The sequence below is a fragment of the Aethalodelphis obliquidens genome, unplaced genomic scaffold (genome assembly GCF_003676395.1).
Source record: "Aethalodelphis obliquidens isolate GAN/ISIS:26980383/991018 unplaced genomic scaffold, ASM367639v1 scaffold15, whole genome shotgun sequence".
Classification (NCBI taxonomy): Eukaryota; Metazoa; Chordata; class Mammalia; order Artiodactyla; family Delphinidae; genus Aethalodelphis; species Aethalodelphis obliquidens.
Genome location: NW_020837959.1, coordinates 15,711,802 through 15,733,656, shown reverse-complemented (window position 1 = coordinate 15,733,656; position 21,855 = coordinate 15,711,802). Strand labels below are relative to the sequence as shown.

The 21,855-nt window shown below is 38.4% G+C and overlaps 1 protein-coding gene across 1 annotated transcript in view; it reads left to right on the top strand.

The window, feature by feature from the left end:
• Positions 1-21,855, top strand: part of GPC6 (glypican 6) — a 1,084,450-nt gene that overhangs the window by 534,321 nt on the left and 528,274 nt on the right. Inside the window, exon 3 of the mRNA XM_027116003.1 lies at positions 3,385-3,776. Coding sequence (XP_026971804.1) covers positions 3,385-3,776 — 392 coding nt within the window. The remainder of the gene's footprint in view (positions 1-3,384; positions 3,777-21,855) is intronic.

Genomic DNA, 21,855 nt, shown 5'->3' with positions numbered 1-21,855 from the left:
AGTTGATTTTTGCCCCTTAAGAGGCCTCTCCAAGCGATCAGTGGCATGCATAGACTCTTTTTGCTTTTGGAACAGTGGTGGTTTTTATCTACAAGATTGTTCTCCCACTTGGGGCAGTCTGCCCCGCAGCAAACAGATGTTCACATCCAGATCTCCCCTCTAGATGAATAAAATCCTCCCAGAGGCTACTGCTGGCTGGAAGAAATTCTTTTGTGCATCTATAAAGCATAAATGAGCCCTAAGCAACCATCTTTGATGTATATTTTGTGATTGGGGAAGGAAAACATTTTTTAAAACATCTTCATCTGCCAAACTCTTACACATGAGAATTTTTGTTGACTGAAGCCTTTATCCACTGTGAGCTTTGACCTCTCCCATTAAGCAAAGGGTTAGATTGAGGGTTTTTTGTTTGTTTGTTTGTTGTTACATGGCTCTTCAATTTTATTCTCTATGCTGTTTGGGCATAATACTTGCTCAGCAAAATGGGTGTGATAACTGTCTTCCAAATCCCCATCTTGTTTGGTTTGCTGAGACAGTTTTCATCCAAGCATAAAATACTTTGTTCAAAGAGTCACAGTTCAAAAGGTGGAAGTTTAAGTCTGTGGGCATGCTAAAAATGAAATGAGAATACTTATGTTTTGGAGGACATTAGTTTTGCCTCACTACCTTGGATTCCCATCTTTCATAAGATCTAAGATCAATGTACTTTAGGGTACCAACATTTTTCGTAATTGCCTAATGCATTAACATCCTTCAATACCAAGTATTAACTTTGACTGTGAGATCACTAAACCGTATAATGATTTTGAACATGGAATAATAACTTGACTTTTGAGGACCACTGAAGCTAAGAGCAAACTTTTGAGACAATGACATACCCTTAAACACAAATTTAATCCTGGAATCTAATAATAAAATGTTTCTTGAGCCATATTTATGGAAATCTGATAACTTAGTTTCTATATTCAATTATGATACTAATTTAGGCATAAAGACACAAACCACAAAGCACAGTGAGTGGACAATCTGATTTTAACTCTTCAGCTACAAAATGGTCATAAGCCTAATATTTAATTTTCCCTGTGTCAGGAGAGGAAAAGTCTAGGAATGTAACCTTCTGTAAAAGAAAAAACAAAATTTTCATCGCTGCAGAGAAGGATTTATACCTGAAATCTTTGGAGAACAATGAGAACCAGAAGATTTTTCTTTCTTTTTTTTTTTTCTCTTGCAAATCCAGATCACACTACTGATTACTGACATTCATTGCTGAAGGCAGTACTCTGTATTCAATAAATTAAGCTTTTATTTCAGAGTCCAACAAAATAATTGACCTCAAAAAGAAGATAAATGAATAGGCTATCCGGAGCTCGTGATGAAAATCTACTTTCCAGTCTCATTATATTAGTATTTTTCAATTCGGTGATTTTTCCATTCTTTCATAGTTTCTTTCACAATTATAACACCTTTCACTCTGCTCCTATATGAACAAGGCCAAGCTATTTTCATCCTTGGTTTCAAGACTGAAAGGTTTTACTCTGCTATTTTTATGCTTTGTTATTAATATTAATAATTTAATATAGTTTCCATTTTAGGATAAGTTACTAGTAAATTTCTGAAAAACTTCTGAAATGTTTCTTATTTCATAAAATCATAAATAACATAGACATATAGCATATATAAATATTTTGATTAATTAATCCTTTGACAGTTTTGAACATTTTTGCCCTAAGTGATTTTCCTTAATGAATCCTCGAAGATTAGGGAGGTTTAAAACTATTTAGCCTGATTTTTACATTTGGGAAAAATTAAAATAAGAACTATTTGGTGCCTTGAACAAGATTACCCAGGGGTGATAAGCCATGACTTTCAGATAATCCCTCAGTTTTTGCTACCAGTGTAGCAACATAATTTCTGTATTTAAGAAAAAAAAAGTATTCTTTCGTAGTAAGAGGATAAACATTGAACAGAGTCCTTTTTAAGATTTAGTGTATTGGTTTTATTTGAAAACAAATACAAAATAATCACCGTTATAGACACCATTTTATCAAGACGTGATTCAATGCTGTATTATTTGGAATTGAAGTAGCTGAATCAAGTGCTTCTTCAGGCACCTTCTGATAAAGACAAAATTAGGTGTAGCTTCCATAGAATTCATAGAGACAGTCCTTGCTCTTTCTCTTCTGCATCTCAGGAAAAGAATCCCGCAAGCCCCTAGAAAAAAGAAGAGGTTTTTATTTGATTCCTACTGGGATTCCTTGAGGTATCCAGGACTTGCTTTTTCCCCGGCTTTAACTGAGAGGGGCCGTAGCTTCTGGGAATAAAAGGGAACTGTAGGAGGTAAAGCAGAATTACTCTGTTGTTGGTAACTTGGATTTACAGACTCAGAAGAATGATCTTTCCATAGCCTTTTTCCCACCCCCAGTCACATTCTCTGAATGGGATAAAACTTGAGCTTGCTCTACCCAGGCTCATTTGTGCAAATGGATAAGTATCTTACACATATGCACTGTGTCTTGAGGGAGACTAATATGAGGACCTACCAGTGCCCAGGGACGTTGTTTTTGCCATCCTATTTTTTTGCCTACTACTACTACTCCCAGAAACACTCAAGTGCTACTGCAGGATGGAAGAGGTCATTTCTTGGTAGACACTTTTTCATTTAGAACCTCTTAACCAGAAAGCCCAAACGCCTATATTTTATTCAAGTGCTATAAAATGATAGTGATAGCATATGATGATAATGCATGGTACTTCATAACTTTCTTATGCATTATGGCAGCCTAAATTATGTTTACTATAGCCTTGGCTTTAAGTGCATTTAATTGCATTATGAATCTCTAAACACTGATAATTGATTGCTATATATAGCAACTACAAAGAGTCCAAATATTACATTAATTTGAATATCCCATTTATGAACTTTTCCAAATAAAAGCAGTTTAATGGAATTTGGTGGTAGAACAGATTTGTAAATAGACTGGAGCAAATGTTTTTATCATTATGCATTTATTATTATATTAATGACAATACTTAGCCACATGTTCTGATTTGCGTTAATTTGAAAGCATAGGATTTTCTAAAATTAACAATAAATGGAAATATAATTGAACCTTTTTGGAGGAGTATTAAATGGTAAATTCCTAATGTTAATGGATGTTCTTTCAGACAGAATCCCATGATCTTCTGTTTTCTTTGACTCAGAGAAGATCACAGATGTAGGTCAAATCTCACTTAAAATACTATCAGTTCATTGATACCTTAATCACAGGATACATTTTTTTTCTGTGAAAATAACCATTAAAAGCAGTTGTTTTTAAGGTAAGTAGATGTCTTGGACTTCCTAGATCTTGCTAATTTATGACTGCTTACTTGTTTTATCTGCAGAATTTTTCCGAGAGCTTCTGGAAAATGCAGAGAAGTCACTAAATGATATGTTTGTACGGACCTATGGCATGCTGTACATGCAGAATTCGGAAGTGTTCCAGGACCTCTTCACAGAGCTAAAAAGATACTACACTGGGGGCAATGTGAATCTGGAGGAGATGCTCAATGACTTCTGGGCTCGGCTCCTGGAACGAATGTTTCAGCTGATCAACCCACAGTATCACTTCAGCGAGGACTACTTGGAGTGCGTGAGCAAATACACAGACCAGCTGAAACCATTCGGAGATGTTCCCCGGAAGCTGAAAATTCAGGTCACTCGCGCCTTCATTGCTGCTCGGACATTTGTCCAGGGGCTGACCGTGGGCAGAGAAGTTGCAAATCGAGTTTCCAAGGTAATTGAAAATCTACTGTCTTTCTAATTGGCCTTTCTCATTTTTTGTTTGTTTTTTTGTTTTTAAAACCAACGTTTAAAAAAGAAATTCAAGGTAAAAGTTCTCACTTACAGTGGTTCTTGCTCTTAGAGAAATCAATTAAATGTTAAAGCTTAATTCTTTGTGTGAGAGAAGCCAGGATTTCAAGCCATCGCGTGTGGTTTGAAACATAATGTCAATATTTATCAGCAATTCAGCAGAGAAGCTTTTATCAAAAAATGCGCGAAAACAGGTGTCTTGTAACCATGACCACCTGGCATTTCTGATCAGTTTTAAGGATGATAAATACTCATGAAGCAGTCCATCCGGAGGTTATAATCCTCTAGGAAGTCCCAAGGAGACAGTCTTATGGTGCTGGCAAGTGGAGGCAAGTTGTTGCTCCGAACACCAGCACCTGGCATTTCTTCTTCTTCATCACCCTTGTCAAAGCGGCCGAATTCCTTACTAGTAAAAGAAGAGCTGACACCTGTAGAACTGGACTAGGGACGACTAATGAACGCAAAGTGTAGAATCTGGCGGAGAATTCTTTTTGTTATCCTTTATCTTTGCAATTCAATGCCGTGTATTGCGTTGGGCTTATGAGAAAGATAAATCACTAACACGCGTCTGTGCCGTTCCTTGAGGATGTCTCTAAACCTTTACTGCACGGGGTTTTTTTTTTCCACTGCTGTTTTTAAAACATTGAGTGTTTCCTGTGTAGAGGATATATGCCTTCGTTTAAATTCTTCCTTGACATTCAACTGCTCTTATGAGATGAGCTTGCCCATTTATGAGGGCAGTCCAACAAGTAAACTGAAAGATGATTACTTTAAGAGGTAAAGTTAAAACAATAGATAACAGAAGTCTGGTATTATGTCACCCCAAGAAGGTCATGTTTGTACAAAGATTATTGATAAATATTACTTTCTTACTGCAGGGTCGTGCCAAAGAGCCATATATTTTTTATAACTATTAGTACCATCCTGGCATGTTTCTTTTTTCCCCACTTTAATCTCCTCAGTATTTACATCTTGGTATCAAGATGTATATACGGTTAAAAATGTTTCTCTGTGGCTCTGTTTGTAAAATTCATAGCAATCCATTTTTTTAATTATCAATTCTTAAAAAGTTTACTTGAGCATATGGAAAGATTATTTGGAAGAATGCTTTGATGAGGATAAACACAGGGATTTAATAATATAAAGGGCCTATAACCTTGATGTTAAAAACAATTTTTTTATTGAAAATCAACAATATTCTACATACCAAAGGAAATAGAACCCCAAAAGTGGATTAATAAGGAGTTGGCCAGGTGGAGTAATAAGAGGAAATATGATTATCTGGGAAAGTCTGTGAAATATAGATAGATATAAGAAATAAATATATATTCCATATATTCTTGAGAGATAGATTTTGTTTAAAAAAAAGCTTAGTCACAGTGACTTCAAATTGAAGTCTTTGCTTTTATTGAAGAATGAGAAACGTGAGGTAAGAAATTCAAGGCATGGATTAATATATGCAATATTCCTGATTGTTTATGTAGAATCTGCCTGAGTGTGAATAATGATTAGGTGCATATATTTTGGTCTGGGGAGGTCTCAGTGAGGTAAGAGAATATTTTCTATCAAAGCATCTAAAAAGCCAGAGGAGAGGTTGCTGCTGACTGACTGACTGTCTCTCCTGTATCTCAGAGGATGGCATTAACAACAGCCCGGAAATGGTACCTCCCCTTTGTCATTCCCTGACTGTCTTATTCTGAGGTCTTTGTGTACCAAAAATCTAATGTGTCCAGCTTCATGGTAAAGGTTGATATCATGGACCAACCATCAGTAGAGTACGACCTTTAGTTTTTTACCAGATGTGAGGAGAGATAGACTCAGCAACCCTGAGATCTTTCTTCCCTTGATTTCTTCATGACCAACATTCATTTGCAGAACAGCTGCTGTGGGTTTGCAATGTAGTTTGTGGTCGTGTAACTATGAATGTTTACTGTTCTATGCAGATATTAGCTTTTCTGACCTGAGTTTCATTAGCCCTAACCTACTCAAATCATAAATCCCATGCTGACATCTGGTCACTGCCTTCTAGTGGGTGGATGGATGGGTGGATGGATGGATGGAGAGAGAGAGAGAGAGAGTTGGATGTGGATATATAGCCTTGGTTTAAAAGAAGAAGCTAAGCAATTTTTTCTCAAATAATTTACGACTCAGGGATTTAAGTATTTTATCAGTGAACTTTCTCACCTAATGATTACCAGATGGTCTGTAGCTGAGTAAATCAGATACAGATCTGCTAGTGCCATTTGGGTGCTTATGACGATGACTTACGGCACCCAAACCATTCTCTGTGATAAGAATAAAATATTACAAGACTAACTATATTAAGAGGAGAAGCAAGAATTGTGTTGGACGTTTAGCCCTTCATATATCAGAAGTTTCCCTGTTGTCTGTTAACTGAGTGAGTTAGAGTTTGTGAAATGACTGCAGAAGAGTTAAGGAATTCAAGGCAAAATTCCCAAATAGCGATCCACAAACTTCCTTATCTCCTGCAGCTTGGCTTGGGGGATATTTTTTTCCTTCAGTTTCTCTCTTCTCTTGCAGTGGCTTCTTAAATCTAGGAAGGCATCATTAATAGCTTCTAATTAAGTGTTTTGACGGGAAAATTTAGCTCTTTGGCAAAACACAGCAGTTTGACACAAATGTTTTGACACAACGTTTGGGGAATTTCCTTACCAGAAAAATGGAGGACTAATTTGTCAACGTCAACATAACTATTTTTAAAACTTACTCTTGCCATCTCAGATACGAACATTGTCTTTTTCCAGGCTTTGGATGGAGCAAGTTAATTTTAAATAACGATTTGAAAATAGCTGTGCTATTGAATACATGCATATCTTAAAATTGCAACTCTACCCCTGGACATACTGCTTCACATGTGTACAAATATATGTGTAGGATTCATAGTAGCCTTTTTACAATAACATAAAAAGTAGAAATATCACAAATATCCCATCTGCATAAATGGTGATCTCTTCACACCATGATATCCTATGGAGCATTGAAAATAAGTGAATTCTAGCCACAGGCATGGATGAATCAATTGCAGAAATCTCATTTTGAGATTAAAAAATAAATAAAATCACCAAAGAATATGTACCATTTATATAAAGTTTAAAAATGTAAAACTAAGCAATACATCATTTAGGAATTAAAATACAATATATGTGGTAAAACTCTGAAGAAAACTTTAAAATGTTAAACACAAACATCAGATGGTAATTACCTCTAAGGATTAGGTTTGGAGGTATTATAAAGGAGAGATATTCAGAGGTTTCCACAGTTATCAATAACATACTGTTTCTTAAGCTCTGTGCTGTGTGTGTGTGTGCAGGTTTAAAATTTTTTTAACGAAAGATATTAAAATGGGAGAGACTTCACCGTTGTTCATCTATGATTCTTTCCATCTCTGTAGATATGATCAAGTCCCTGAGCTAGCCTCAGTGATTTATCAGACTTACTGCTGTTTGTGGATTTGACCATTTACTTTCCATGTTCCATCCCGTACTAAATGATACCAAGTAGGCATGGGAGACAAAGCTCTAAAATGAACATAAAAGCACATTTTGATAATATAGTGGTCTTGAGAGAAAGGATTCAGGCTATTTTCTTTAGCACGGTCCCTTTTTTAAAGCACCACCTTTACCCCCCTATATATACCCATTCGTGAATGGGAACTTGGGTGCCAGCAGTCCCTCTGAGGCTTGCCTAGCACTGTGACGAACAGAAAGAAGGCTGAGTAGAGATAGTAACAGTTGTCTGCTTAGACTGAGCCTCCATTTTTCATCATGAAGGCAAGTGACTTAAGTGTCTTCACTGGTCCATCTTGATTCCATTTAAACAAAGAAGACATGACTTTCATATCTTTTTGCTTTAATAAAAGTGACTTCTATGAGGAAAATCTGTAAATTGTGTCAGTAGCAACCACTTCAACTATGAAAATCATGTCATGGATTCATTCCAGACAAATTAGGTAGGTAATGGAATTGGAATCTATAGGACCTGAACTATTGCCAAATACTGTCATTTATCTCTATCTATGTATCTATCTATCTGTCTGTCTAACTATTTTCTGTCTATTTTCTTATCTAAATTATTTCTGCCTTGTGGGTCGTGACTTTGAAAAGAATGTCTGGCTTTCGTAAGACCAGAATATTTGTATCAACAGTCACCTGCCTATGTCTGCTACCCATAATAGTATCTTTGCATGGAGAGCCTCTTAACTGGTCCATCCAGCTGAGTAAACAGTCTTAAATTAACAGTGTGTGCCTAGAAAGCAATAAGCAGAGAGTCAATTTTCAATAAATGTAGTTGATAAATTATGAGGCTGAAAAAATTTATCATCAAATTTGATGAAATGAAGCCTATGAAATACATCCCTTCAGAACATTCTCTGATCAAAATGGAAAACCATTCTGAAGAATTTGCCATGGATATAGTTTACAAGGGAAATGGTATTCTATTTAGCTGTTTGCTTCTGAGATAGAATTTAATATATAAACGAAGACCACCTGTTATACCTGTCACCTGAATGATTTGTTTTGCTCCTTCTGTGGTGATCTTTTGTGTGTGTGTGTGTGTGGTGATCTTTTGATTGGAGTTAATTTTTTTAGAGTCATCCAGAAATGAAAAAGGCCATGAAGAGGCCTTAGGTGAATGAAAGCTTTTTTATTTCTTTTGTGGTCAGTGTATTCTCTTCTGTAATTGATGATTATCCAGTGTAGGTTAGTTCAATAACATACAATGTTAGGAAGAATAGGTAAACCTTTTGAAATGATCAATAATACGTTTACAACTTTTAAGTCAGCATAAATAAAATATGCTTGCTGTTTTATGATGATGGTGTGGACATTATATTATATTTAGAAAGCACTTTGCCATCAATAAATAATATCATGATAAAAAATAGTAACAAAATAACATTAGTACAAGAGGCCAAAACAACAAAAATAGCTTATTAATATAATTCATTGGAAACGTATGAATTTTACCATGGTCCAGATGCAGTGATAAGCCCTGGAAATCACAAGTGTGAGGAAGTCCAGGTTTCAGCGGAAGAAAAGAGCCTCTACCCTGAAGAGTAGCATATGGTGTTCTACAGAGGACTCCAGAGAACTAAGAGCTGAGGTCCCATTTTGATGAAAAAAATTTGGTTACTTTGATTAAAACAATGAATGAAATCTTTATTACTAATTTTAAGTTCTTTTGCAGAATGCCTAGCTTTGGTGTGTAATTTTGGAAAATAGTTAAGAGAGTGAAAATTGAGGAGAATGAAGCCATTTATTTCCAGTGCATTAAAAGCTATTTGTGTATCCTTTCTTTTTAGTCTTTTTGTAGCTTATGTCTGTTTCTAATAACCTATGCCTGTTAGGCTATTTTATTTAAAATTATACTATCTTTTGGAATTCCATTAAAATGAGTACATTTCTCCCCATCGAACCTAGGTTTGAAGTTTTATTCATAATGAAAGGAGAAGGTAAGGGGTATGTCAATGTAACATAGCTGGAACAAGTTTGGGAACCACAGTTATGAACATACCTAACAGGTGTAATCTTTCTCTCCCCTACAGTCCAAGATGGGTGGTTATAATAGCTCAACAGTCATTTGATCCAAATGTGGATTTTTGTAAAAGTGGAGCCATTGTGGCAGTTTAGCTCATGCCTCATCAATAAGCATTAGTTCCGTGTGTTTTATACGTCAGGTACTGTTGATAAGTTCTTAAGATACAAAGACTAAGCAAATTAAAGTACTTGCAAGTACTAATTGGGAGAGAGACAGAAACAAATAATGTCAGTATCTAATGTGAGCATTCTGCAATAGATGTTTTGGGAACAGATAGAGGCACCTAGCTTAACCTTGGAGTACAGGGAGACTTTCAGGGATATAGATGCCGAATGATGTGTTGAAGGATGCCTGGGCATTGGGACAGATGACGAGGGCACCTGGCATAGGGGAGGGTGCTTCAGACAGAGGCAACAACTCAGCAGAAGCACAGCGTGAAACCACAGATGTGTGCAGGGAGCTGCAAGCGTGTGGTATTCCTGAGGCATGAAGTACAAGACAGTGAACAGGCAGAGATAAGACTGGAAAACCTAAAGGAACCCTTGAATAAAAACTGCCTATTTCGCTAATGATTTTGTGTTTGTCTATTTTGCCTGCATAATTCAAAAGTAACCTTTCTTTTTTTTATTGAAGTATAGTCAATTTGCAATGTTGTGTTAGTTTCAAGTGTACAGCAAAGTGATTTAGTTATACATACATACATATATATTCTTTTTCAGATTCTTTTCCATTATAGGTTATTACGATATTAAGTAATGTTCCCTGTACTATACAGTAGGTCTTTGTTGTTTACCTATTTTGTATATAGGAGCGTGCATATGTTAATGCCAAACTCTTAATTTATCACCCCCCCACTCTCCCCTTTGGTAACCATAAGTTTGTTTTCTATGTCTGTGAGTCTATTTCTGTTTTGTAAATAAGTTCATTTTTATCATTTTTTTAGATTCTACATATAAGTAATACCATATGATGTCTGTCTTTCTTTGCTTAAAAGCATTCCACTCCATTTGAGAGGCAAATGTGCTGAGTACCTGCTATTCGCTGGGCATTGTTCTGTAAGAAACAGGAAATAACAATGAACAGCATTGTCCTTGAGGAAATCACAGTCTATCCAAAAGAGATAGAGGTGTAAAAGTTTCAGTGCGGCACAGGGGATCAGGATGAAGATAAAAGTGTGGGTAAAATGCTATGTGAATCAAGAGAAGTGCATGCTTCCCTTTGCCTTGGGAAATTGGAAAAGGCACCTTAGAGTAGGTTATAGTCAGACTTGGACTTACAGAATGAATAGGGTCTTACAGAAGAAGAAAAGATCTAGGGCTTTCTTGCCAGGGACCCAGCAGGTTCAAAGGCATGAGCCATGGAAGGTCCTGTTTTTGTGGAGATGAGGCCAGGAGGTAGATCTGGATCGTATTATTTGAGCTTTATATTTCAAGCTAAGGAATTTGAAGGACACTGCATAGGCCAAGAGGTGATAGCTAAGATTTTTCAAAAGGCAAATATGTGGTCAGATTTTTACTTGTGAAAGATCGTTCATGGAGATGATAAACTGGAGTGGGGGAAACTGATGGTGGGTGCAGGGGTGGAAACTATTGTCATTGCCCAGGTGAGCGGTGATGAGACCTGAGTCCAAGCAGGTGGAGTGGAGTGGAGCGTGCATCTGGAGAAACAAAGGAACAAACAGGCAGGGTATAAATACGGTGTGTCTTCTCAGATTGTCCCCCCAGCACCAAGCACATTTCCTGGCATGCTGTTTGTTCCCATTTAGTAACAGTTGTCTGCCTGCTGACTGGTTTGAGGAGCACCAACACAGAAATGTTTGTTGGCAAAGGACAGTAACATTTAGCTGGAGAAAAGAGAGAACGGGATCAGATGAAACATCAGGGAGTATAAATATTTAAAGAGGATACAGTAGGGCTTCCCTGGTGGCGCAGTGGTTGAGAGTCCGCCTGCCGATGCAGGGGACACAGATTCGTGCCCCGGTCCGGGAGGATCCCACATGCCGCAGAGAGGCTGGGCCCGTGAGCCATGGCCGCTGAGCCTGCGCGTCCGGAGCCTGTGCTCCGCAACGGGAGAGGCCGCAGCAGTGAGAGGCCCGCGTACCGCAAAAAAAAAAAAAGAGGATACAGGAAAGGAAGACAAATGACCCAAAGCATATTGTTCTGAAAGTAGAGGGAGAGAGGCACTCAAGAAATAGGGTAATCAACAGCATCAAATGTCGTGGATAGTCAAATGGGAGGGGCAGAGAACATAGACCTTTGATTTGGCCGTAAGGATGCTACTAACTTTAGCAAGTGCAGTTTGACTAGAGTGGTTTTAATTGATTGAGAAGTTAACTCTTCTGCCCCTGTACTTTCTAGAACAGGCTGAACAAAGCATGGTCCATGGACTGGAGCCCATCCATGAGCAGACTGTTATGGTTCTGCAACAAGTACAAAAATGAAAGGCATTTAAAAAATCTTGATAGCAATTTCACATTGCCCCAACATCCAAGACCCCACCAGTTGACTCTTCTTAAATGTTGTTGAACTTGCACGGTGTGTCTTCTTGGCGTGAGGTGCGTCTTAGTTATGCTCTTGAGGATTAGATATCAGGTCGTGACATCCTGCGAAAAATCAAACAGCCAGCCAAAGCCTGTCCAGATCCTTTGAGCCTCAAACAGATAGTTTGAAATGTACTATTCCAGAACAGTGCTAAGGATAGGAAAACAGTGAACGTAAATTGATTGATTCTGTTGGTGTGTTTGAGCTTTTTCCTTCCGTATTCAGCCTCCCTTTACCCCTTTTTGTGCCTCCCTCCCCTAACTTTCTTCCCCTGGGGTGCTTTCTCTACGTTGCCAACCATGATGGGCTCTCATAAATCCACTTTGATTGGCATGTCTGCTGTTCGCCTGTGCCCTGCAAGTACAACAATTCCTCTGGGGCCATGGAAGAGGTGGGTGACAAGCAGACGTCTTTGTTACTAATAGGGAACATCCACGGGTGAAATGTGCCAATTAAGGTACAACACAAATAAAAAAGGACCAAGTTTAAAACTCTAGTGCTGTAACTCAAAGGATGCTGCTTCTAAAATAGCTTCATAAAGAAAAACGGACCTAACAGTTTATCCCAATGTCAGTGCTGACTCTGTTCTTGGATAATTATCTCTGAATGCATGTATGCTTTTTCTACCAGAAGGTTCTGTGAAACAAGATTTGAACAATAGTCTTGCTGTAATTATTTTCACGTGCAAAAGCGCGTTCAGCGTGCTGACAGGAGACGTTGCAGGCTGTGTGATATCATAGCTGAACTTGAAAGTTTGGAGGATTTTTCTTTTATTGTCCCATCTTCAGAGATTCAATGTTACAAGGACATTCCCTGAGGCAATATCAGGCACTGAGGAGGTTTATGAGCCAAGATACACATCAAAAATAATTTTAATAAAGCTTGACAGATATATTGCATTAATAGTGCTGACAGAGAGGAGCAGTACTTATGTAGAGAGTATGACATGTTGTTATTTTTTTTTAAATTGAGGTATTAGGTCATACAGATTTTTGACTGTAAGAAAGACTGGGGGTATGTTATTACATACCATAGATTTTCTCCACTGTTATCTTTGTGATGACAAGCAAGGGTTATTCCCCTTCATGCATATGCTTTATACCTCTCCGTCTTTTTTTTTTTGCGGTACGCAGGCCTCTCACCGTTGTGGCCTCTCCCGTTGCGGAGCACAGGCTCCGGACGCGCAGGCTCAGTGGCCATGGCTCAGGGGCTCAGCCGCTCCGCTGCACGTGGGATCTTCACGGACCGGGGCACGAACCCGTGTCTCCTGCATCGGCAGGCAGACTCTCAACCACTGCGCCACCAGGGAAGCCCTATACCTCTCCGTCTTGATGAGTGATAGTCAGTGTAGACACAATGGGTCAGTCCCAGACACCTAGAAAATAGTCATCATCCCAGACAATATCGAAACTCTACATTTTCCTGTACCTAAATTGGATAACCAAGAGTGAAAATGGACAGTTTAGAGTGTCAGTAATTGGATAATGGTGGCTTTGACCTTTAGAGGTGAGTAAAACTGTAGATGCCCCAAGTTAACATCAGCTGACACTTAAGTGGCTGGCATAAACAGATTTTTAAAGATTCATTTTCATCCTTGCAGGAATATGCTGCATGTCAGAAGTGCCACTGTCATATTTAATACTCAGCAGATAGCAAGATTTTATATGGAAATGTAATCCTCTTCAGTTCATAATGTCTTAAGTCAGGAAGGCAAACTATCCTGTGTTCATCTTGTAGAGGATTTCAGCAATCAAAGAAGGTCATCCATTCAACATTTTAAACTTTCATAAATACAGTCATTACGGAAACATTATTATTCTGCATATCATTCTCATGGTAGGTATAAATATGAGTTTCTCCATAAAGAAATATGTCCGTTTATAAATAATGGGTGTTAAAACGTTCCTCGTTTGCTCTCAGCTTTCTAAAAACACATCCTCTTGCTAAAAATACTTCTAGATGCAAGGCAACATTTATTTCACTGTTTTTCAATGAAAGTGGGCTACATTTAGTCAGAAATAATAGGATTTGATACTGCTTTAAAAATTAGTAGAAGCCAAGCGCTCTGCGGAAGTCCTTTCCTCTTAGAGTTCTGTTGCTCAAGTTAAAGGCTGGGCCAAAGAGAATCCAACTGTGCTTGCAATAAAGTGTTTTATTGAAAAGACGAACCTTATGGTATCCTGCAGCATTTGTAGGCAGAAGATAACTGTATAAAATATTTATGTCAGTATTTCCATAAGGAATGAGAAATATCTATTTTGGAGTGGAGAAAAAAAAGTACCCTGGCATTTTGGCTGGGATAGCAGATAGAATACAGATTGAAAGTCTCTCTTGTTTCTTTTCTTTTTTTTAAAGTGTGAAAGTGATAGGGTTTTCCGTAGAAAGTCTGATATACCAATTGTTTAATAAATTATAAAGCCTTTGACTCTCAGCTATCCAGGGTCTCCCTCCTGATCAATTTATAGTTCATCACTTGTTTTGTGATTATGAGAAAAAGGGAATTGGGGAAATGAGATAGTCTTGTAAATCACTCAAGCCAAATGAACATTTTTGTCCCTTCAAATTACCAAGAGGGTTCAGATAAAACTGTCACCCTAGCTTAAATCACCTGGATATTTACTTTTTGTTGGTGGTCAGAAAAATAGTATTTTCACATGTTTTTTCTGACTATAAAATCAATATGTGCTCATCCAAAAAGAAAATGTGGAGAGTGCAGAAGAATACAAAGAAGAAAACAAAGTAATCCTAAATTCCCACTAACCAGTGTCAAAATTTGCATTTCTAGTGTTTTTGTAGCTCTAAAATAGTTTTATCTTATGTATTGCTAAATCATGGGGGATACTTAATACTGGGTCCTACTTTTTTCACCTCAATAGCATTTCTATTAAAAAAATCTTACTTTTAAAGATTCATTTTACAATCTAAAGGATTTGCTTGCTGCCAGTATATCTGGGCATCTTTCACAGTAGTCATTCCCTGGACATTCTTTCTAAGAGAAGGAAACAACTGTAGTTTACATGTGTGCACACGTGGGTGTTTAACTCACTCTGCACTCTCAGTGCCAGCCTACTTGGGAGTTCTGTGGCTCCCTTATCATGTATTTCACTATTGAAATTTCTTGGTTGATTTATACGTACTCCAGACAGTTACAAGAATTAGAAGCAATTTTTTTGAGGGAACAATGGTGTAGACATAAGGTAGAGGTAGGAATGAGGCTGATAGAAAAACGTTTATTAGAACTCCCTGACTAATACTTCCCATTGGGCCAAAAGTCACCATCAAAGGCAGACTGCAAACTGGCTTACAGACATGTTCATCTGGGCACACCTTTTTTTTTTTTTTGCCATGCCATGCGGCTTATGGGCTCTTAGTTCCCCAACGAGGGATTGAACCAGGGCCCTAGGCAGTGAAAGCACGGAATCCTAACCACCGGACCGCCAGGAAATTCTCGGCACAACTTCTTTAAGAGTTTGAATGTTTTAAGATGGGGAGGATTGACATAAATTGTGGATTGCTGCAATTTCTGAAGATATGACCAAGCTGGGCCTGTGTTCTGCATGGCAAAATCAGCTGGCGCTAAAGAATATTTACACGGAATTTGTTGTAGCTGGAGAATCCGTGCTGTGGTCTGACTTGGGTCTGATCACTCTTGTGGTTAGGTTGGCCTGATTCTGAAGTCAGCGTGGGCTGCCATCTATCACAGTGTTTGGCTCTTTTTATCACAACAGAGAAATTTTCTCTGTACCTGTGTGGTTTTTTTCAGTTTTTTTGTTTTGTTTTGTCTTGTTTTTATAAATTTATTTATTTTTGGCTGTGTTGTGTCTTCACAGTTGCGTGCGGGCTTTCTCTAGTTGTGGCGAGCAGGGGCTACTCTTGGTTGCGGTGCACAGGCTTCTCATTTGCGGTGGCTTCTCTTATTGCAGAGCACGTACTCTAGGCGCGTGGGCTTCAGTAGTTGTGGTGCACGGGCTCAGTAGTTGTGGCTCGCAGGCTCTAGAGCACAAGCTCAGTAGTTGTGGTGCACGGGCTTAGCTGCTCCACAGCATGTGGGATCTTCCTGGACCAGGGCTCGGACCCGTGTCCCCTGCATTGGCAGGTGGATTCTCAACCACTGCGCCACCAGGGAAGCCCTGTACCTATGTCTTTACTAAAAGCAAAATAAGTGAAAGATGAATAGGGTCTTGTTTCAGGAAAAAATAGTAGGAAGCTTATTTTATTTTTTTGGAAGTATACAATATTCTAACTATTTAATATGCAAGTAGTAACTATGATTCAAAAATACAGTCAATTAACTTCACCCATGGTTATTGACTCTGTAGCGTTTGAATTTGCAAACCTTCTTCTAAGCTTTCTATTAGCCATCACTATGAGCTAGACTTTATTCTTTAATCAAATAAAAGCAAACCAGCCACTAAAAAAAACCCCTGCTATTCCTGATGTTGGGAATCAGAAAAGAATCCTCTCCTTTAACGTCTTCGAGAACGTTCTTATCATGAACACAGCTAGAAGTTTACTCCTGCTGAAATGGATCTTAGCAAGCAGAGGCCTAGAATTTTTCTGGTCAGTGTCATCATAACATCATCACCATTATCAAGTTCACTTCCTGTCGAATGTAAATGGAATCTAACAGTTATTGAGTGCTTGCCAGCCCTGTAGTAAGTACTTTTCACACATTGGCATTTAATCCTTGCATTAAACCCGTGAGATAGGTATGGTTATTGCATTGCATTTATTGGGTAAGGAACTTGGGATTGAATGACAAGATACCTATGCTGTAAATCCACACTGCCTCTCCCAGTGCTGAGGCTTTTTTCTGAATACAGCAACCCGGTATAAAACTCCTTGGTCTACGTCAGTGCTGTCCAGTAGGAATAGGATGAAAGTCAAATTCAGAATCTTCTGTAAGCACATTAACATAAAAAGAAACAGGTGAAACCAATTTTAACAATAAATTTTTAACCCAGTATATCCAAAATATTTTCATGTGAATTTATAAGCAATACAAAAATGATTGAGCTATTTTAATTTTTTGTGTTAAGTCCAAATTTTGGCATGCATTTTATACTTATATACTTATAGCAGATGTCAGTTTGAGACTAGTCATATTTCAAATGCCAGGCTAGTGGCTGATGTCGGGGACGATTCATGTCTAGTTTTAATGCATCATCCTCCTATTTAAAGCAAAGAATGTTAGGAATTCACACCAGGAAGTCTAAACCCTTGTGGTTGATTATTCATACAGCTAGCTCCTCTGGTTATGAGGAAAATAGAGAAAGATTCTGTCTTTTCATAATGCATTTTGGGCCCTGACTGGAACTCTGACATAAATAACAAAGACATTTTATTGAGAGATTTGTTCTCAGTCCCTCAAAGCCTGGCTCTGTATGTGGTACTGCCGTGGCCCCTAAGTGTAATGAGTACCAGAAGATTGTCAGTCATCGTGCCTGAATTAATCTGCGGTTTTCAGTCTGCCCTGGGGAGGTGGAGGAGACTAATTAATGCAGGAGGTGGCAAGCATCTATGGATGTCAGCATCAGTAGTAAACAAAAGAAATAAATGCCCAACTATTATCACAGGGAGCTCTCTGAGATATTTAATTCTTGAAAAGGGGCCCTAATGCTCATAAAGGTGGCCCATCACTGGATTAAATGACTCAAAACCACATGACTAATTGGTGTCTAGATTTGAGAGGACTTCCACACTTTTTTTTGCGGGGGGGGGGCTTGATAAAGAAGGTACTTTTCAGGTGAAAGCCCCTGAAATATTGGTTCTCGTACATTTCTCATAAAACCATTTTAGGGCATAGTTTTTTTTTTTTTTTAATTAACTGGGAAATTACAATTTTAGTCAATTACTATTTGGGTGCACAAAGTGATGCCCTAGGGGTTGACAAAGTTGGCATTCATCCTCCCAAATGGTCTGTCACTGTCAGGGAAGAGCTTATCGAGAGAGGGATCCAACTCAATAATTCCTATTATGTAATTGATACTTTCCTCACCATGCCATGCTGCAAACTGTGATTTGTTAATGGTTTGTTTGTGATACAGAGAATCAGATCAACCTGGCACAGGCAACTGGCTCTGTGGCAGCTACCGTGTTCTGGATCCAGGCTCATCATACCGTAGTGCTAGAGAGCTGACGTTGACTTGCTTTATAATTCTATTCATTAAATTAATTTAGGGTATATAAACTGATTTATTGTGAGATTTAAATTCATTTTCCTCAAGAGAGCCCAGAATATTAGGTTAGCAGTTTTCTGAGCACAACTTTGACTCAGTTTCAGGGGACAGGTAATTTAATGTCAGCATCCCATAATTTTAGCTACACAATATCATTTTCTCTCGACTTTTCACTGCTGAGTCACAAATCTATTCGAAAGGGTACAAGTGTGTCAGAGCATTTCCGGTGGAGAGAAAGTTCCTGGATGACTTCGGTCTCTCTGCAGCCTCAAATTCCTGGTCTTCATTCCAACATCTATAGTTGCATTTCTTTTTCGATACTCAGCGATCCCACAAACTCAGTATTTAAAGCTGAGCTTAATAATTTGGAGCAGAACTCTGTAGCCTCATTGTAGGTCATTCTCTTTCTGCGTTGCTTCCTGTTTGTATTTCTCCCTTTCTGTTGCCTCAGTTTCTGCTAAAATCTGAACTCCAGTCACATCAAGTGTAGGCTACTGCCCACTCAAGGCAACTTCCCCAGACTTTAGGCTGCATCCCTTCTTTTGGGAATCCTAAGAACATTTCATCAGTGCCATTTTGATTAAGTCACTATCCTGTTCATAAATCCCAGCGGTAAGTGTCAATTTCTCCAATAACCTGGAATGTTTACTAAGTGCTTAGCTCTCTGCTAAGTGTAGACTTGACTGTCAGATCCTCTCATTCAACTTGCTGCCCTGTATCATTAGTCCCAACTCAATTTGTCTGAGCAAATGTATTCAAGCTTTGCCCCACATGAAAGTTTGGGTGACTTTCTCTGCCATTTTCCTTACTCGTCATGCCTTCCTCTCCCCTTCCCATCAAATGATCTCCCTTATTTCATTCAAAACTTGCTAAGACCTACTCATTGCCACTTCTAGTATCCCCAGGAAACTCCTTTCATCCATATCAGTTGTTTTCTTCTTTTACTCGCTTCTTTTCAGAACCTCTATTCTCAGCTTTTGTCATGTTCTGTGTAGAGTTCTACATATGTTGCTTCAAAGTTTCCATGACATTTTCCTGTGCCATGGGCCTTGTCAACCTGAATATTGTAACTTATCAAAAAAAGGAACATGCCTTCCATCTTTAATGCTCCTTAGAGCAAGCACTACTGCAATTTGGGTATGGTAGATGCTGAGTACAGGTATTACTGCTGGTATATTACTCTTTTCCCTTCTTTAAGTCTTATCGTGGTTGGAAGGGGTAATATCCATATGTCATAACATCTCCCACTTTATTGTAAATACTGCCCTGAATATTTCTGATTGTTTTAGAAAAGGATGTACTATGTAGTTCCTTCTAGAATTCTGCCACCTCTCCCCCCAAAATAAACTTAAATACTCAGTGCACGTGGTTACCCAACAGAACTATAGGTCCTTTTTATGCTTGTTGGGACATCCAGGTGGAAAGACATTGTAGACAGCTGAAATGTTAATGACTGAATATAGGCTGAGAAGCCATGCATTCCCTTAGCTGTCGCCTAAATGATGTAGTACCTTGAGGTCTGTGGAAGAGCAATGAATCTTCCTTTGTATTCCAGATTGCCAGAATATCTGTATCATCTAGCTCTATGTAGATGTAGCTATCTATACTGTTTCCATCCTTACTGGAGCAACTATTATTTTGCTCACATGTTTCCTTTACGTCTCAGAACTCACCTATCCAGAAGCGTACTGACACCATGATCACAATTTAGGTCAGTGAATTATTGGTGGAGAGAAGTGTGGTTTCATAGTCTTTAAGCATCAACATTGCAGATTTCCTTAAAAGTGGTTAAGTTGAAGCGAAAGATGTGCCAGCATGCTGAAATGCTGGGAATATTTCTTGCTGTGAGTTATAAGAATTACTAAAGAGAAAGGAAAGAAATAAAGGGAAAATCCACTAATCTCTTTGGTAAAGTGCTCACACTGCACATTTACAATTAAGCTGCTCTGATTTCTGTAATTAAAATAATTTCCTCTGAGAGGCCTTAATAGTTCATGCCCATGTGTAAAAAAATGCTGTTGTCATGAATGAACGATTGAAAGAAAGGTCTTATTCACATGTTTTCGTTCTCGTGAGAAATCTTTGAAAACAAACCAGGCATGAAAAAGACAATCAGTAGGGTTGGCCCAGGGTTGTTTTAGCAATCCATGGGAGGTACCAGCTCACACATGTATTCATCCGTTCATTCAGCAAACATTTAGTGAGCACTAACTCTTTGGCCAGTGCAATGGGTACAGTGATGAATAAGACCTAGCCTTGCCCTAAAAGAACTCCCATTCCAGAGTGGGTACCAGACAGATGAATAGTAGAGGCCAATAAGTGCTAACCAGAGGTATGGGTGGGTGTAAGAATGGAAGTGTTCACTGATACAAGCCCATCCCTTGGAGACATCTACAGCCTTTTAAAAAAGGCCTTAGAGCATTTTATTTTGCCAGTCATGGATGGAATGACAACAGGGGCATACATTTTAATAGAGATATGAAAATTCAGTGTTTAATTATTGAGAAAATAAAATTGCACAAATAATTAGTATATATGTATTGATTAGGCATAAAGTATACATTACTATTACTAGGAACATTTTATTGCATGTTACTATATACGTATATAATATGAATACATGTCATACCATAAACATAATATGAATAAAATAGGGGGGAAAGTAAAGAGAGGAGAAACTTGATGTAATCCAGAGCTCACTAGAGCAAGCATAGGACACAGCTGGAATTGAATTCTTACTTCGGCCCTAATTAGTTGTCTGAATTACTTCATTTCTTTCCTCCTTGGTGAAATGAATGGGAGAGACTAGACGAAATGCTTTACTGGGAGTGAAATTCCAAGAGTGGCAATTATTAAGGTCATCGATGTATGACCTAGGAAGTAAGATATATACTCAGGGCTGCACATCTGGCTGATTAGATCTATGTGGGGAAAAGCTGGTCAAGTAATTCACTAGCAATTCATTGGAAAGTTTTAGGCCATGCCTTGTTTAGCATCCCCCTTAGTGGTTTTGAATGTGGCTTTGGAATTTATCTACTACTTCTGGTTGTCACTCTTGTGATTGGGCTCGTCTCTAATTTGGGGGTGACAGTTTATTCTTACAGTGCTAGTTTGTTGCTCTTTTCATAAATCACTTCAAATTCCAAAGACACTGTTGAGCAGCAGGCCACCTGAGTGCTTGATGAGTCTCCGTGGGCCTCCTAGAACTGAACCTCTCCACTGGGCAGATTCAAGCACCTACATCTACTATGCTGCATTTTCTTCCACAACTCATAATTTTAATTTTGGCATTCAAGATATATTTGGTGTTAATGTGTATTACTGCCAAAGATAATGGGTGCCCTGCTGGAGAGATGGCATTTTCACTGTTCTCTATTAAACCTCACACTTGATTGGCAGGTGTGTCCTAGAAAACTTGGCGTAACACCTTGTTAGAGGACACAGTGTCTTCTAACAGTCGGGAGGAAGTTAGGCTGAAAAGTGGTCATAAGTGAAGTCAGCTGGGAGTGTTCAAGAATGAATTTTTCAAGCTCTCCGGAGTAGAGGGAAGTAAATACTCTTATGAAAATCTTTTTCTTCTTTTATGCAGAAGTTTCCACTGACTATAACTTTTTGGGGATATCTCAGGAAGATTGGAAGACTCTTTGGCTAACTTAGAAGAATGATATTTACAATTTAATTGTATGATAAAGTTGCATACTGGCATGATGTTTGTATTTACTCT